At 53.8% G+C, this 17,474-nt stretch overlaps 1 protein-coding gene across 2 annotated transcripts in view; it reads left to right on the forward strand.

Moving 5' to 3' along the window:
• SMURF1 (SMAD specific E3 ubiquitin protein ligase 1) overlaps positions 1 to 17,452 on the forward strand; it is a 91,723-nt gene extending 74,271 nt beyond the window's left edge. Inside the window, exons 9-18 of one of the 2 annotated variants that reach the window (XM_070362107.1) lie at positions 639 to 785; positions 1,865 to 2,063; positions 3,455 to 3,558; positions 7,479 to 7,593; positions 8,749 to 8,927; positions 9,908 to 10,045; positions 10,719 to 10,839; positions 11,727 to 11,928; positions 13,204 to 13,288; positions 14,519 to 17,452. In XM_070362107.1, the coding sequence (XP_070218208.1) occupies positions 639 to 785; positions 1,865 to 2,063; positions 3,455 to 3,558; positions 7,479 to 7,593; positions 8,749 to 8,927; positions 9,908 to 10,045; positions 10,719 to 10,839; positions 11,727 to 11,928; positions 13,204 to 13,288; positions 14,519 to 14,618 (1,390 nt within the window). In that variant the 3' untranslated portion in view covers positions 14,619 to 17,452. The remainder of the gene's footprint in view (positions 1 to 638; positions 786 to 1,864; positions 2,064 to 3,454; positions 3,559 to 7,478; positions 7,594 to 8,748; positions 8,928 to 9,907; positions 10,046 to 10,718; positions 10,840 to 11,726; positions 11,929 to 13,203; positions 13,289 to 14,518) is intronic. The other variant, XM_070362108.1, reaches the window with a different exon arrangement.
• The last annotated feature ends 22 nt before the right edge of the window (positions 17,453 to 17,474 follow it).

The following is a 17,474-nucleotide window of genomic DNA, read 5'->3' on the forward strand; positions in this document are numbered from 1 at the left end:
TTGTGCTCATTAGAAAAACATCTTGGTCAGTAATGCTTGCTCCCAGGTGACTGTGGATTGGGTTGAAATAATTAATCACGAGGTTAGACTTAGAGCTACTTGCTTATTAACAAAAGTGACTCAAAACTGAGACGGCCTCATCCTGGCGCAGCTCTCTAGAATGGAAAGATTTCCAGTGCATGTTCCTATACTCGTCTGCTGGAGAAAACGTGTTTTCTGGGAGCTTTCCCACGGAGAGACCCTTCTGACCTTGAGCATCTCGTTAACTTGTGAACCCAGAGAGGCCTTCTGGCAGCATTCAGGTCCCCCCCACTATTGGGCTGGCCAAAAGCTCGATCGAGGTTCTGCATTGCATCTCCTGGATGCAATGTTTCGGTCCTCTTTGGTGGGAGGAATGGTCTCCCAGGCAGACCGTGCCCTGTCACGACCGCAGGCTCTGAGCGTTGCCGTTTTATCCTGGGGTTTTGCTGCCACCTGCACCAGAGGCCGGGCCTCGGCGGGTGTTTGGTGTAAGCAGCACCTTGGTTGGCCTGCGTAGGCCCTGGATAAGGGGGCGCCCCTGCTTTTCTCACTGAAGTTTTGGTCTCAGGCCTCCACGCTCAGATGGACAAACCACTGTGTGTCTTCCTTTCTGGTAGAGACCTTAACAGCGTGAACTGCGATGAACTTGGACCACTGCCGCCCGGTTGGGAAGTCCGCAGCACGGTTTCCGGGAGGATATATTTTGTAGATCATAATAACCGAACAACCCAGTTTACAGACCCACGGTTACACCACATCATGACGTAAGACTCTTACCAGCTCTTTGCTGGCCTCTTTACCGTTACAGTGCCATGTTTTCTACCGATATTTCCCTTCATCTGTCGACTGCATTGTTGGTTAGCAGAGAATAAGTGTGAGCAAAATATGATAATTACTGAGTGGACAGTCATGTGTTTTAAACTCTCAAGCCAGCTGGGTGCAGTCCTGAAGGCCTGTGTCACAGCCAGCCTGTAACTGAGTTGCAGCCTAAATCAAACCCCCGAACTGGCGCAGCTTCATTCTCGGAGCTTCCACACGCATATCTGATAAGACGGGTGGTCTCAGAGTGGGAAGCAGCAGAGTGAGGTTTTCCTTGGGGTCTGCTCACCACTGCAGGGAAGGGCTGGTCCAGAGCGCCATTTGGCTTCCCAGACCGTCATTCCCGGGGGACTTGGGTCTGGGGATGACCTTGGATCCCACACTCCACGTCCCAGGATAAGGGACGTGTGTCCTCAGACATGAGAGCCCGGGGGTGCTTGTCACTGAGAGCTGACGTAAGTCAGCAAAACTGGAGCAGAGCAGGTAGCTGGTCCTGGGCCTCCTCTGTCCCTGGACTTGCGCCTCCAGTGAGGAGATGGAGGCCCCCGGGTGAGAGGAGGAGGAGCGGCGCCTGCCACATTCCCTTGTTTGCCTTGTGCGCGTCACCGCCTCCACTGCCGTCTGCTTTCAGTGTTCCGGTCACCTCCGTGTGATTCTCGGCCCCGAGGCCCCGCTGAGCACGCGTCGGCACTAGTTGCCGATGAGTGCTAGAAGTTTCTGTGTTTATCATGGCAGTGATGATGTATGAGAGGCGGAGATGGGGGGTCTCCTCTGTTATATCCTGGACACCTGTTGGGTTGGCCAGGAAGTTCATTTGGGGTTTCCGGTAACATCTGATGAAAAGGCTGTTCTGAGGGTGGCCACCCTGGTTTTCACGAATCTGCGTACAGAGTTGTGTCACCGGGGAAGCACTCTTGACCGGAAGTGGGTGTCCTGACCTCTCTTCTTGGTCCCTTGGTATGTGTTGGGGGGACACTGGCTGGCTGGCCCTTGGGGTGACCTCAGCGCTTCTGTTCTCCTCAAGTCACCAGTGCCAACTGAAGGAGCCCAGCCAGCCACCACCGCCACCCAGCGAGGGCTCTGTGGAGGACGAGGAGCTGCCCGCCCAGAGGTACGAGAGAGATCTGGTCCAGAAACTGAAGGTCCTCAGACACGAGCTCTCCTTGCAGCAGCCCCAGGCTGGCCACTGCCGCATCGAGGTGTCCAGAGAGGAGATATTTGAGGTATGGGGTTCGGGGCAGCTGGCCGTCTGGTGGACTCTTTCCCCCCTCAGTGGACAGTGAGTTCTGCTTTCTCTCTGGTGTGTTGGGGGTGAAATGTAGGGGTTTATCAGGGCTGAAGCCCCAGGCAAGAGAGGGATCAGTATTTCCTCCTGTGGTCTAGGTTTAAAAATCGATGACTTCTGAGTGAAGATCTAGCGATCTGTACAGAACCAGTACAAAGTGGTACTGTAAATCCTGCACCTGCGTTGTACGGATGGTATTTCCTGCCGTTGGCATGGCATCCTCAGAACCAAGCATCCCCGTGCGGGGCCTGGCCCACCACTTCCCTGTATGGCACTGTCTCCCTGGAGGAGCCAGTGACCTCCCTCTCCCTACTGGCTCTGGGTGGCGTGCTGCCCTCTGTCCAGCTGCCCTGCGGCATCGGGCTCCCCAAATAGGGGACCTCTGGCAGGCAGGGCCCTTTTCTCGGGACCACCATCGTTGGTAGAGTCTCAGCCATGTATGGGTCTCTGTGGAAGCCTTGCTGAGGCGCAGGCTCTCCCAGCCCACAGCAGCCGGGGGGCCGCTCAGCGCCTTCCCCAAAGTGCCCGGGGCCGCACAACTGGAGCCGCTCAAATGCCCGGTTTTGCCCACTGAGCGTCTTAAACGGCTGTCAGAACGGGGAAGCTGAATTGTGGACATGCTGCTGCCAGATCTTTTCAACATCCTCTCGCCTCTTGGGGATGGTCGCTTTTGAATCCCGTTAAATTTAAAGCAAGAAAACGTTCTTAAGTGCCTTTTCACTGAAAATACCCACAGACACTGAGCTGGTTCCACTCCAGAGGCTGACTCTGAGGCCCTGTTAGGCTGACCACATGTTTCCTGTGTCTGATGAGCTGCTTTATGTTCCACTGAAAGCCTCCTTGGCTTTTTGATTCAGTGGGAAAATGTGATTTTTGACTTCAGATGTAAAACCAGGCTCAGGATTCTTTTACTATTTCGCTCTTATTATTTTACTCTCTTATGAGGTCTTCATTTGGCTAAAGCATATAAACTTATAGGACACACTGGAATTCATTTGTGTGGAGAAAATCAACCCTAGAGAGGACGTTTAATCCTTAAGTCGTGATTGTGCTGAGGGTACATGTGTGTATCCTTGGGTACAGTGTCAGCTGCCGTGAGCTTTGTTGTTTCTGAGGGAGTGATGGTGGGAGAAAGGTGAAGGAGGAGCAGTGAGCCAGAGCCCAAAGTACCATCCTGAACAGGAACCAGACAGGACTCAGATTGCAGTTCTTAAAAATAACCTCGGATCTTATTTATAGTCAGGCTCCATTATAAATAACCTTTCATCATGTTATAACTTTAAAAATAAGACAAGTTCTTCTCTCTGAAACTGTAATTTTGATGTGCAGGAGTCTTATCGCCAGATAATGAAGATGCGACCGAAAGACTTGAAAAAGCGACTCATGGTGAAATTCCGAGGAGAAGAAGGCTTGGACTATGGAGGGGTGGCGAGGTGAGAGGCTCGTGTGTCCCCGCTTCTGCATGGATGTCGGCGCACCTGTGAGCATATGTTTGCTGAGCGGCCCTCTGCCCCTTCCTGGTGCTGATCTTGGGGCAGTCAGAACTCAGGTCTTGCCATCAGAGCATTCTTAGGAAAAGAATTCCTAAAAGCATGTGCTTGCTAGCATCTCGCCATGACCCATCGAGACCCAGCTCTTGACCCAAACATCGCTTCACTTCTTACAAAGTTTGAATTAAACTTTTAACCTTACTCCCTTCGCCATCTGGCCTGGGAAGACAGTACACTCCCTGAACTTCCAGTTCAGGAACTTCTGAACCGGAAGTTAATGTGGGGACAGCCTGGCTTTTGTCCTAAGAGGACCTTCAGGGCTGGGAGGAAGGCATGTGCATTGCCTTTGTGTCGAGGGGTTAAAGCGAGGTTTGGGTCAAAATAACTCATGCAGATGATTTTAAAGGTAATAGTTTTTCATGATTACGTTATGTGTCCTATCTTCCTTCTGTTCACCTTTGAGACAACAGTTCTTTGGCTCTTTTAACTGTTTCTTTTAATAGAACCAGTCACCTAGACCATGAACTTGAGCGAGTTCGTTTATCAGCTACTGATCCTGTGATGTACGTTGGTAGGCACACAGACTAGGTCATGGTTGTGGTGAGGATGAAATGTCATTCTCCCAGTTCCATAATATCAGTATTCCTAGTTCTTCTCTCATTCTTTGTAACTGTATGTGATGTGTTTCCGCCTTTATTTTTTTGTTGTCCACTAGAGACACTGTCTCTTGGCCTTTTTCATAAGAGAAGGATATTAATGCTCCTGACTTTCCCTTCCTTCCACTTCTTACCTCTTACATTCCATTATCTGTAGTATAACTTTAATAGTGTCAAGGCCAAAGATTTACATTTTGTTCTGTAACCAAAATTAAGCCAGTCTCCTGTGCTCATGTATTATTTGTGAGTTGAAAGTCAGCACACTGTTTTATGTTATTATGACAGTGTAAGTACCATTCAGAGGGATTAAGTGGTATTCTATCATTTATTTTATCCTTTTGAACAAATTTTAATTTTTCTAAGAATTTCTTCTTCTTCTTCTTTTAAACCAGGTCTTGTCTTTGTTGCTCCATTAAATATCACCTTTGGCCAATTTCCCCTCCCATCCTCTCTTGTGGAGGCCCTGTCCCCTGACGCGGTTTCTGTAGACCTTCTGCACCGCTGTCTTCGTGGGACATCACTGCTTTCTTGGGTTGCAGCCATTGTTGTGTGGGTCCCATGGCTACTTATTCCTTGGCTTACTCCCTCGTGTTACTGGAGTATATCCTCAAGTAGCCTTCTTAGAAAGGGCGTGTGTGGGGTTAATTTTCCAAGATCTTAGGTCTGAAAATGTCTTATAATCTTCACTTTGATAGCTTGGCTTCTTATAGACTTCTAGAAAGAAAACCGTTTTCAATCAGAACTTTGAATTTGCTGTACTGTCTCCATGCACCCAGGGTCACTGTCTGATGACAGTCTGGTGTTAGTCCCTTTTGTGCTCTTTGTCCCCATCCAGGAACATCCACCATCCACAGATGCTGTACTTTTTCCTGTTTTTCTCCCCCACTCCTGTCTTCAAGGCCTCCTTGCCCGTATCCACCATCCTGCTCGTTCCTCCCACCCCCTCCTCACTTCCTTGCTCCTCTTTCGGCTTGCTGTCATTCACTGGCAGAACCCCAGTTCTGAAGCATCCCATCCCCTGTGAAGGAGTCCCCTCTCTGACAGGGTTACGAGTCAGAGAATCACCAGCGACTGCAAACCTCAGCTGTGGTAGGTGCTGCAAGGGGCCTCGTTAATGTGCAGTCGTGTGTGACAGTGGTCCCATCTTGGGGGTCACGGGACAGGAGAGCCTCCCACCCTCACAGTTTAGAATACACAAGCAGATTGGCAGCCCTGCAGCAGTCAGCACCAGCAAAATTAGGTTCTGAGAAGTGATATGGGGGTCTCACTACGTCTCTGGGTGAAGTTGGGATCTTTTCCAGCCGCCAAAAGTAAGTAAGTAAATGGGGCCGGGAACAGAATCGTTCCTCCAGCCGCTTCCCATCGCGTCCGCCTCTCTCCCCTCCTGCCCCTCCGTCTGGGATACAGGTTGAGCCCAGGCCTTCCTGACCACGTGCTCACACTGCAACTGCCTCTCCCCGAGAAGTGCTTTTTCTTTCCAGATTGTCCCAGGTTTCTTCTTCGATCTTCTCCATATTGATTCTAGAAAGCATCTTTCTTCTGGCAAATGTAACTTACGTTTGCTCTGAAAACATAAATCCCATTCCCAATAAGACAAGGGCTTTAGGCTTTCTGTCCCTCTCTTCAGGGAGACTCTTCTGTTTCCTCATTCATGTTTGTCCGAAATTCATATCAAACTACTTCCATTCTCTCTCCTCTGCCTTTTTCTTTCTAGTCTCAGGATGTCTCAAGAGTCAGTATCTTTGAATGGTTTCACTTTACATTGTTCTGTGCGTAGCTGGGGTTTTGGTCCCTAGGCGAGCATGTGAACAGCTGGGTGAAGTTTGATTTGAAAGGAGTTTGCTTCCTCTCCCGTTTTCCATGGTTGTGAAACCTTCCAGGTGGAGGTGAGTCTCGTGTAGCTGCCTTGATGAACACGGTGCTGCAGGGGAAAGAGCTGAGCAGCCCTGCTTTTCTGCTGCCAGTCTCATTTCCCGTTGTTTCAGCTCTCGAGTCTTCCCCATGTCTGAACGGTCCATACCTGTTGTGGAAGGCCAAGATGCCAGTGACCTGTGTGTTACACACGCGTGTATGTCTGCTCCTCTCCCCTGCCTCCGGCTCTGAACCTTTATCCTTTCTCTCTCTTCTGACTCTGGGGATAGCTCTTCCTTGACCACTTCTAGAACTTTTCTCATGTTCTATACCTTGTCCACAGCTCAGTCGGAATGTTTGCTTGTATTTTAATCACTTCCTGTCTAGACAGTTGCAGGTCCTTGGCGTTTATGAAAATAATTCTTTGTAAATCCAAACTCTGAAACTTGGGGCTGAACAAAGCACCAGAGTTGGGAAATCCTGCCTTCCTAATAAAGAGGCTTCCTAAGACCCGGCGTCTTATCTCTGACAGTTCCTTCCTGTTGGAGTTTGATATGTCACTTTGTCGGTGTGATCATTTTGCGGGTCTTTTCACAAGCTTCTCCGACAGATTATCTGCATTTGTGCTTATCCTTCCATATTTTCTCAATTCAATGTTTTCTATTTCAAAGAGTAAGAATTTTAGAACTTAATAAGATTCGTCCATTTCAAGTTTTGAGTAGAAAGAAGACAAGGTTACGCAAGTGTTTGTATAAGACTGCATACTGGGCTTACCAAACCTGACCACGGCAGTTGAGTCACGTTTTCTGTTTAGAGTGCTTTTTTGGTTTGGTTTTAACTTGGCGCTTTTAAAAGTTAAAACATTTATTTGGCTGTGTGGGTCTTTGTTTCTGCACGCGGGGTCTTTCATCTTCCATCGTGGCGTGTGAACTCTTAGTTTGGTCTTGTGGGATACAGTTACCTGACCAGGGGTCGAACCTGGGCCCCTGCGTCGGGAGTGCGGACTCTCAGCCATTGCACCACCAGGGAAGTCCGTTCGTCACGAGATTTTCTCTCTACAAAGGAGCAGAGAAACCTTCGTGGGGTGCAGGCAGGCTGACAGACACCGTGCCTCGGAGCTGGTGATGATTCCCACAACCAGAGATGGTTCTCAACTTCGGAGTCACTGAAGTTTTGCTTTTCTGGAACCGCTAGAAGCAGCTGTTTCCTTCTCCCCTATTTGCCCAGCCTGTCCCGGTCACCTTTTCTGAGGCAGGCAGCCTGACCAGTTTGGCTTCCGAGGGCAGTCTGTCAGCCCTGTGGTGAAGACCCCAAACGGGGGGTCTCACCGTGTCGTCTTGTCGCTGCGGTCTCTAGGGAGTGGCTCTACTTACTGTGCCGTGAGATGCTGAACCCCTACTACGGGCTCTTCCAGTACTCCACGGACAACACTTACATGCTGCAGATCAGCCCAGACTCTTCAGTCAACCCGGTAAGTATCAATGAGTAAGGAGGCCAGAGACCCAGCTGGGGGATCTCAGTGGCTTTCCAGTTTCAACCTCAATTCTTGGTGTAGTCATTGTAGACCTACTCAAAGTCTGTGGCAAATAAAACTGGGAAGGTAGAGTGACAGGTGGTAGGATGGGTGGTTTCCACCCCTTACCTTCAGTGACTGGGATCACTGAGTATGTTGTTTCAAGGACAACAAGAGTGAAATTGAGCTGCTTGTGGACTCAAAGCACTTTATTGCCATTGGAGGGAACTCTGGCTCAATGGCTGTATTTGTTGACAGTATCATTCTGAGAAGCGGGGTACGAGGTCCATCCTCCTCCCAGCCAGAACTGGAGTATTCCCTTATGTAACTGGCCTTTTTGACCAGCGTGCCGATACTCTTAGCTGCTCGTCATAGCAATGAGGAAACAGGAGCAGCATGTGGCCCAGGGGTGGCCCGCGGCGAGCGGAGGGCTCTGCTGCGGGCCGCGTCCTGAGGTCCGCACCACGCACACGGCTCTGAGGGGCAGCCAGTGCGACTTTCACCAGTGCGGGCACTCTCTGGTTGTAATTCCAACCTAAGAGTAGAAACGGGGCTTCCCTGGTTGCAAACCACAACAGCACTGGTTTGGGGATGTGTCCCCCGCTCAGTCCCTTCTCTGGATTTTCCTCTCTTCTGCTTTCCTGTGGGCTGGGGCAGGGATGGCAGAGGAAGAAGGGCTGCCTGTCGCCTTTATTTGTTCGAGGCGCGCTGGGAGAGGCCGGCGGCCTCCTGGTGTGCCAGTTGGCCTGTGCCAGCACCAGGCCCTGTGCTGAGAAGGGGCGGCTCGCGGTTGACGCTCTGCCTTCATCATGTTGAAATTCTCCATTTCTGAATAAGGGGTTCTGCATTTTCATTTTGCACTGGGCCCCACAAATTCAGTAGCAGTTTTGAGAAGGTATTTGAACCAAGGGCGCATGAAGTGTCATGCAGATGACCTCTCCAGAGTAGTGCTCTTATGTGACCTTTGATCGGGTGGGTCCTGAGCGCAGCCTGTGAGTCACTGATTCAGCTTCCTCCTGTGGGACGGGTCTCCTGAGAACCTGGAGAAACACACACCTGTCCGCCCTGCCGGTCAGCTTCCTAACACTTGGTGTTCTCTGCTGCCCCCTGCAGGACCACTTGTCTTACTTCCATTTCGTGGGTCGGATCATGGGTCTGGCTGTGTTCCACGGACACTACATCAATGGGGGTTTCACGGTGCCTTTCTACAAGCAGCTACTGGGGAAGCCCATCCAGCTTTCTGATTTGGAATCGGTGGACCCTGAACTCCATAAGAGCCTAGTGTGGATTCTGTAAGTACCGACTCAGGGAACTGAAAATTCACCTGTCACCTGTCTTAGGGTGCACCAGATCCATGGGTGTGAAACTGGAGAAACCAACCACCAGAATCATAAAAACTGATCTGATGAAAATATTTAATTGACTTACTATCTCATATACTGTTTGACCAGCTTCTCTTCATGGACTAGTTTCCTTTGCTGTCTCCTTGAATATTAGGTTACGATTGTGGCTGTTAATCCCCAGGCCTGGTGGTTTTTTGTTTTTTTTTAACACTCTGAGGTGTCTCCTGGTCTCTAGAGGGACCAAGTGAAGTGAAAGTCGCTCAGTCGTGTCCGACTCTTTGCGACCCCATGGGCTGTATAGTCCATGGAATTCTCCAGGCCAGAATACTGGATGGGGCAGCCTTTCCCTTCTCCAGGGGATCTTCCCAATCCAGGGATCGAACCCAGGTCTCCTGCATTGCAGGCGGATTCTTTACCAGCTGAGCCACCAGGGAAGCCCCTAGAGGGACCAGGAAGATATCAAAAAAGTCCTGATATTCAGTCACCTTTAAGATTATCCTAAAACTCTTAAAAGCAACAGGCACAGCTACATGGTCACCGTGGATGTCGGGGGTCCTCGTGAATGGGCTGATTTCACAGGAATGGGAGGTCCACATCCTCCCACATGTCCTAGCTGCTAAGGCTGGGGTGCGGGGGTCAGGCCTGCATCCTGTGGAGAACCACCCCAGCTGTGTTTCCAGAAATGTGGCGGACAAAGGAGCCAGTCCTAACTTTCAAGGGCTTCTCTGCACTGAAGCCTTGGAAAGGCTGCCTGGAGGCAGGGCGGTGATATCTTCTTGGTGTGGCTGCCCCTTGACTCAGTTTCCCCGTCACGCTTCCCTCTCGTCTGCTCGGAGACTTGGATGCCATGTCTCCGGAGGTCCCAGCAGCGTCGCTCCCGTCACCCTCCTCTTGAGGCCACCCTGACCCCCGCCTGTGCTCCCCCGCAGAGAGAATGACATCACCCCCGTGCTCGATCACACGTTCTGCGTGGAGCACAATGCTTTCGGGCGGATTCTTCAGCACGAACTGAAACCCAACGGCAGGAACGTCCCCGTCACAGAGGAGAATAAGAAGGAATATGTCCGGTAGGCAGTGTTCTGGGGCACCTGGGGCGGGGGTTGCCAGGCAGCGGGCACGTTGAGATGGTCGAGGCTCCTCTGCTGCGTGAGCCTCCCTTCCCATACTTGGACCAGAGTCACAGTAGAGACTTCCCGAAAGCAGTGGTGTCAGCAGTGGGAGCTCTGAGTGGAGGGCTGACCTGTTAAAGGGGGATTCATGACCCCAGAGACCAAGGCGGGGACTGGCAAGGGAGCACTCGGTTCTGGGTGTGATGGTGATGACCACAGGAGAGCGAGGAGGAGGAGCCTGGAAGCTTCCTGAGCTCAGTCTAAGGGCATCTTCCGTCCGGTCTGTCCTCCCCGCTCTGAAGGCAAATAGCTGACTAGCAACTCCATGGGGTATTCAGACACATGTGGGGGTGTCGTTCTCAGGGTCCTTTATTTTATTTTCAAACATTTTTTTTTTCAACTGTGGCATCCCTAACAGGTCAGGTCAGATCTGACCGATTTCAAGCAGAGAATCAGCACATCTAAGGGAGGGGCTGACTTCCTTTCCTCTTGAGTCTTAGGCTGGTCACCAACCAGCAGGGGGCGTTCCTCCCTGTCGGCGGGCCGGGCGGTAGGGCTTAGCTGATGTCAGCCCCGACTAACAGAGGAAAGAACTGTGCTGCTGCTTCCAACGTGTGACTTGCCTTCTCAGGTTGTATGTAAATTGGAGGTTCATGAGGGGAATCGAGGCCCAGTTCCTGGCTCTTCAGAAGGGATTTAACGAGCTCATCCCTCAACACTTATTGAAGCCTTTTGACCAGAAGGAGCTGGAGGTGGGCTGTGCGGGGCTGGGGTGCGAGGGGCTGTTGTGTGCGGGGCGGTCCCTGCCTCCTAGCCAGGCTGCGGGCGAGGCTGCATGGTCCCCACAGGCGTGGGGGTCGCTGTGGCTGCAGGAGCAGGGACAGGGTGGGGGGACAGGGGTGTCGGGGAGCCCCGAGCAGGGCTGACGAGGCCTGGTGTCTATGTGGTGGCAGGGAGTCCAGCTCATCCGTGGGACATCAGTCAGGGTGTTCCGCGGCTTCCCCTGACTTAGAGACCTCCAGTGTAGAGCTTCCCCAGTGCCTCCTCCTGAGGGGTCACCTTACGGTCACTGAGCATGTGACCGTAACCAGCTGCTCCCTTTTGATTCCAGCTGTTATCAGGCCCAGGACGGGGTGTTACTGTCCTTTCTTGTCCATCTTCATGGGACGCAGTGATTCACTCACGTCTTGTCCACCTCTGGCACCAAGTAGCTCGGGCCTTTCAAAGTGTCCCCAACCTTCTGCCCTGGTATGCCGGAGTGCACGTGATCCCCTGGGGGGGAGTCACACTTTACACCCCACACGTCCCCAGGTGTCCCCGCGAGGTCCTGGGAGGCGGCCCCGCTGGGCAGGTGACCCTGTGCAGCCTTTCTGGCTCCTCAGGGCACACACACACATGCGCTCAGCTGTAGGGAAACGTCACGTCAGCGGCCGCCCCCGCACCCTGGGGGTGGCAGCCAGCCTGGAAGTACAGACACAGACGGGGGCCTTGGGCCGGCTGTGTGTGTGTTGGGTATCCCCTTGTCTGAACATCGCCCGGTTGACTGGGGCGTGGTTGGTCGGTCTCTCCACGACCCGGGAGCCTGGGGCGGCCCGTCGTGTTGTGTGTCCAGGAAGTGACCCACCTTCATGCCCCGCAGCTGATCATCGGCGGCCTAGACAAGATCGACCTGGACGACTGGAAGTCCAACACGCGGCTGAAGCACTGTGGGGCCGACAGCAACGTGGTCCGGTGGTTCTGGCAGGCGGTAGAGACCTTCGATGAGGAGCGGCGGGCCCGGCTGCTGCAGTTCGTGACGGGCTCCACGCGGGTCCCCCTCCAGGGCTTCAAGGCGCTGCAAGGTGACTGCAGTGGCGGCTGGGCCAGGCCGGGTGGGGGCCTGGGACGTCTCCTGGCATCGGGTCTTTCATGATGGATGCCGGGCATGGCAGTGTCGCTTGTCCAGAGACCTCTTCTCTCCCCACTGCTGCTCCCGGGGTGAAAGAAACGTCTGTAAACAGTGGGAGCCCGTGTCAGCCACACGAGTCTTCCACACCACCTACTCGGGGTGTCTCAGCCCGTGGGCCCACAGCGGCAGATGCTGGCCGGCTGGCCTGGTGTCCCCGTGAGGCTGGACCAGGAATGACCCCGCCTGCGAGGCCAGGGGGCTGGGGTAGGGGGTGGGTTCCCCTCACCCAACAGAACAGATGGCTTTGGGGGGAGGAAAGCAGCTGTAAAGCGCTCGGGTTAACTTCTGAGTCTCCTGAGCGCATAGCGCGCTGTGCAGGTCGGGCCCTCAGTCCCCTCGTCCATGGGCCCGCCTGGTCGGCTGCCTTGTCCAGTGAGGAGCCATCCTCCCAGGCGTCCCTTTCAGCTCGGACTGAGTCCCTGGGAAGGGGGCCGGGGGCGGCCATGCACAGTAATGCGGCTGAGCTCAGGAGGGGCTGCGGGGCTCGTGGTCGGCGCCTCCACCCGGGAAGGGCCCCTTCTGCGTGCTGATGCTAAATCTGGAGGTTTTGTCACTTGATAACCCTGGCAGAAGTAAGGTTGAGAATATTAGTACCTTAAAACTTAGTAACTGGACTTCACATGTTCTTAGTGAGAGCAGGCTGTTTTCACGCGAACGTTCCCTGTAGCCTCGTCCTTCGCCTGAGGCCCTCCTGGACTGAGAAGTCCCCTCCTATTCTGGGGCTTGGGTCCTGGTGTTCGTGTCTGTCTTTTTTCCCACCGCCTCTGCACAGGGGGTTTCCTGACTCCAGAACCTGCTTTTCTTGTGATGCTACCATCCACTGCAAACAGGGGGTCTGCTTGCTAGAAATTCCTGGTTTTTTTTTTTAAAAACAAATTCCTGGTGACTTAAGGATTCTGCTTTCAGACACCTGCCCTGGGGCAGGCTCATGTCCTCTCAGCTGTGAGAGGACAGCTCGGTCTTTGCTCTTCCTGCACCCGTGAATTTTCTAGAATGTCTGATGTTAGTCACTCCGTAGCCATTGTGTGCATATCCCAAGACTGCACAGAGCTCCTAGGGTTACGTGAACCCTGACACCATCTGGAAGGATGGGCGTGGGGCCCCGGGTGGTGGCAGGGGGCCCGGGCCCCACCTCTGAAGCATGTTAACTAGACTGTTGTCTCGTAAGGCTCTACAGGCGCCGCAGGGCCCCGGCTCTTCACCATCCACCTGATCGACGCCAACACGGACAACCTGCCCAAGGCCCACACCTGGTAAGGACCGGCGCCCCACCCGGGGTCTGTGCGGGACAGCCCGCACGTCAGGGTCAGCACGAGGCTCTTTCAGGAGCGCAGTTAAGTCCTGAGACGTGGCTGTTCTTGGAGCTACTCCCCTGGCTCCTGCTGCGTGTGTGTGTGTCCATGGGTGTGTGTTAACCTGTTGCCCACACAGGTGCCGTCAGGAGGGAGCACTGCAGGTTTAAGTTTGGGGTTACTGGTCTCTTCTTGGAGCTCTGACTGTGGAAGACGTGCCTGTGTACTGAAAAACGCTTCCTCCCTCAGTCCTCACTTAAACGGCACCTGCAGTGGGGTTAGTTCCTTTGTGGTTTAAAATCTAGTCACTCACTCGCCCTTGTGAACCACGTCTTGAGTGTCCCTCCAGTTGACCAGAACCGGTTCCAGACGCTGCCGGGATGCATGGTGACGTGGGGGGAGGTCCCTGGCTGGGAACCGGGGCTGGGGATCCCACGCTGGCCACGACATCCAAGTGGGCGGGTCTCCACGTCTGTGAGACAGAGGACAGCCCCCTGGCCCACGTGAGGATCCAGGGTCTGTCCAGCGGGGTTGACCCCCAGGGCCACTCCTCCCATCCCCAGCAGGCTTGGTCCTCTGATGGATGTGAAGAATGTCCTCGGGGTCAAGGACCCCTGAAAAGACTCCACACGCTGTAGCCTGACTCCACCTCAGAAACCGTCCTTAAGGGCTTAGCCCCAGCAATTCATGAGGCCTCTGTCCTCTCGGTCAGAATTCGGTAGTTTTGGATTCCTTGTGAGGTAATAGCTTCACAGGGCTTTTGGACACAGCTTTGGGAATGAACATCCCTGAGGAAATGCTGGCCCGTTCATCTAACCCCGTTGGGGATCTGATGTCTTGTTGGTTTTGGGGAAGAATCTGTTTCTTCTGGAAATACTGCGGACTGCCCCGCTGTGGTTAGATCAAGTCCTAGAGGGTTTGACGCGTGGGCAGTGAACTGATAGAGGGGTTTTGTGCTCTGCAAATGTGTTCCTGGTCTGAGAAATAACTTCTCCCCAAAACAAGAAACCCAACAAGGTGACAGCTTTGTCCTAATCTGCCCAGGATGTACTCACCTGGTTTCATTGGTTTAAAAATCTTTGCCCAAGAAGCCCCAGGTGTACACACAAGCGTTCACCCACTGCCCTCTCCCGGGAGTAGGCCCTCGGCCAGGCCGGCTCTGCGGTGTGTCTCACCTCTGTCCCTTTCCAGCTTTAACCGGATCGACATCCCGCCCTACGAGTCGTACGAGAAGCTCTATGAGAAGCTGCTGACTGCGGTGGAGGAGACCTGTGGCTTTGCCGTGGAGTGAAGTGCACCCTGAGGAGCAGACATGAGCTCATGGCCACCAGACCCTGAGCGGCAGCTCTGGATGCCTCCGCGAACCAGCTGAGGCCCTGGAATCCTAGGAACCCGAGGGAAAGGCTGGTCTCCCCTGCTCTTTGCTGGGGGAGCGAGGGGCGGGCAGACTGCAGCTGGTGGCTCCTCCCACATTCTCCCCCTCCTGGCAGGCCCCCCCATCCCCCCCATCCAATAAACACAGCCAGGTCAGCACGGCTTCGGTCACACGGGACCCTCTGCTACAGCCGTGGCACTTGCGGTGGCAGCTCAGCGCCCATGGGCTCCATGGGAGTCTCGACTCCCAGGGAGGGAGCCGTGAGGGGCTGCCCGGGGCACACCCCACAGCTGGACCCGCTGCTCTGTCTCAAAGCCGACCTAAGGCCCCTTTTCGAGTTCAGCAGCTCGGATTCCACACCCCATGTCCCAGCGGCCTGCTCTGGGTAGCAGGTTAAGTTCTGACAGTAACGGTAAAGGAGATGCTTACTGGAGTTCCGCCACTGCAGGAAGCTGGCGTCAAGAAGATGCTTCTGATTTGGAAGGGGACACGAGTCGGGGCGGCTTGCGCTGGGGGCCTGGGTGTTTCTTTTCAGGGTTTCCTAGCTGAAAACTTTGTTCTACAGAGAGAAAAATAATCTTTCCTTTTCAGAGTCCCTTTAGCCACATTGTCTATCCAATTCAAAATATTTTTCCAGCGAAACCACCACATAGCAGAGCTTATAAAACAGACCAAAACCAGCCCCGCCCCGCCCCACACCTGGATACTAACGAACCATTTTGTGGAAAGTGCTTAAGAACTAAACTAACAGGACAGAACTCTGACTTCATAGCTGCTGGCTTGGTGCAAACTAGCTTGAAAAGGAGAGCGAGAATGTCTAATCCTCATGATCGATGTTCACCCCAAGTCACCTTTTTACAAAAAGTGGGTCGTGGATGGAACCCGAAGGCAGAGGGGCCCCCGGACCCGCTGGCCCATGTCCCCATCTGATGGCAACGCTAACCAAACACCGCGGTGCGGCTCACCCGCCCAGGCGATGAGCAAGGCCAGAGAAAGCCTTGACCCTAAATTTCTAACACCGTTTCCCAATTTGCACAAAAGTTCAAATAATTTTTAGAGTGGTTCGATTTTAGATAGCTAAACTTCAGTGGGAAAACAGCAGTGGCGGCACACTCTCCGTATGGACTTCCGTTGTTTTTGTTTGGGGGCCGAGTGCAGGGTAACTCACTAGCAGGACGAGTCCCTGTTGAACTTCTGTTGTGGACGCTCCCGAGGTCCGTGCTGGGATCCAGCTGGCTGTGGGTCTGGAAGGCGCTTTCTGACCTGTCTGTCCTTTTTCGTTCCCGACGCCTATGGACAGCGTTGACCCTCTGCATCTTGCTGTGGTTCTTCTCTTGACCTGGAAGCAGTCAGTGGCCTAGGGTTGGGGGGCAGACTGCAGCTGGGGGTTCCAGGAGAGAAAGCTGTGCTGCCGGGCGACTCGCTGGGGTTCTAGAATAGGAAGGATGCCGTTGGCTGTAAAAGGAAAAGCGCCCCCTCAGAATGTGAAGGCCAGGCTTGGGGCTGAGCTGTGCCCGGGTTACCATCACACTTTCTGGGTGTGCTGGGAGCTGGCTCCTCGGGGGTGTCCTCTGGCGGCGTGAGGGTACAGACACACACACCCGCCCTGCGACCCATACCTAAACCTAGAGGAGGGGACCGAGGGGGGAAAGACACCTGGTTTTCCTGGGTGTCGGCCAGAACCTGCCGTAATTAGGGAGGAAACGAGGGTCTCGTGGCTGAAAAGACCTCGAAGCAGGAATGAGGCGTTTGCCTCCTTTCCAGTGACCTTCCTGCTGACGGGGGATGGGCTGCTTCCTGTGTCAGATGTCACCTCAGCAAGAGCAGAGGGTCTCCTCGGGGCTCCTCCGCGGGCTGCTGGTGACAGCTTCACCTCCCCCCAGGATCCGGCTCTGTGTTTCCCTGCTGGCACGTGGACGCCTCGGCCCCCACAGCTGGTGTCGGGGAGCCTAGCAGAACCTTCCAGAGCTCCAGGTCACTCTTGCCAAGCAGGCCTGTCGGTGGCACTGCCCCTCGAACCTCAGTGTCCACGGGGAGTGGGCCTTTCGACCCTCCACCCCCACCAAAGAATCGTGTCTAGCCCTGGGTGGTCCCGGGTGAGCCCCCCGCCCCCTGCCCTTCCCGGGAGCCGCAGACGAACCCCGTCCCCCCGCCTCTGCCCGGAAGCTTCAGGGCCCGACCTCCAGGCTTGCCTCACCAGCGGCCATCAGCCGACCCTCAGGGATGTAGCCAACCACCGCTCCTCAGTGCTTTAGGAAGACCGGAGGGGCTGCGGGGCGGCTGCCAGCCGTCCGCCGACTCCTCCCGGGAGAAGCGCCTGGGAATGAGGCCCGGGGCTCGCCCAGCCCAGGGTCCGAGTCCAGGTCGGGCGGTCGTCCAGGCCGAGCTATCCGAGAAGACGCCCCGGCTGCAGCCAGGTGTTGCTGCACGGCAGCCTTCCCAACACATAGTATGGATTTTTAAAGTTGGTTTATTTTTGTCTCTCAACCACTTTATAATGTATTTTTATTTATTTTGTTTTTAAGTACTGCTGCTATCCTTGTTATCCTTCCCACGGTTTTTATTGCTGATTTATTTTGTGAAAGTTGTACACTAATGTTTTATGTCAAAATCAAAAGTATTTAAAGAATACTAGTTCTATTTAATGTGGTTATAGAACCAGCTGGAAACACAAAACAGTGGTTGAACAGCAGGCTGGACCCCGGCGGTCAGGTTCATTTTGTTACATATGCAATAAACTCACGACTTTACGTTTTTGGCGTCTGTTATTTG

This window comes from Bos mutus, chromosome 25, assembly GCF_027580195.1.
Source record: "Bos mutus isolate GX-2022 chromosome 25, NWIPB_WYAK_1.1, whole genome shotgun sequence".
NCBI lineage: Eukaryota > Metazoa > Chordata > Mammalia > Artiodactyla > Bovidae > Bos > Bos mutus.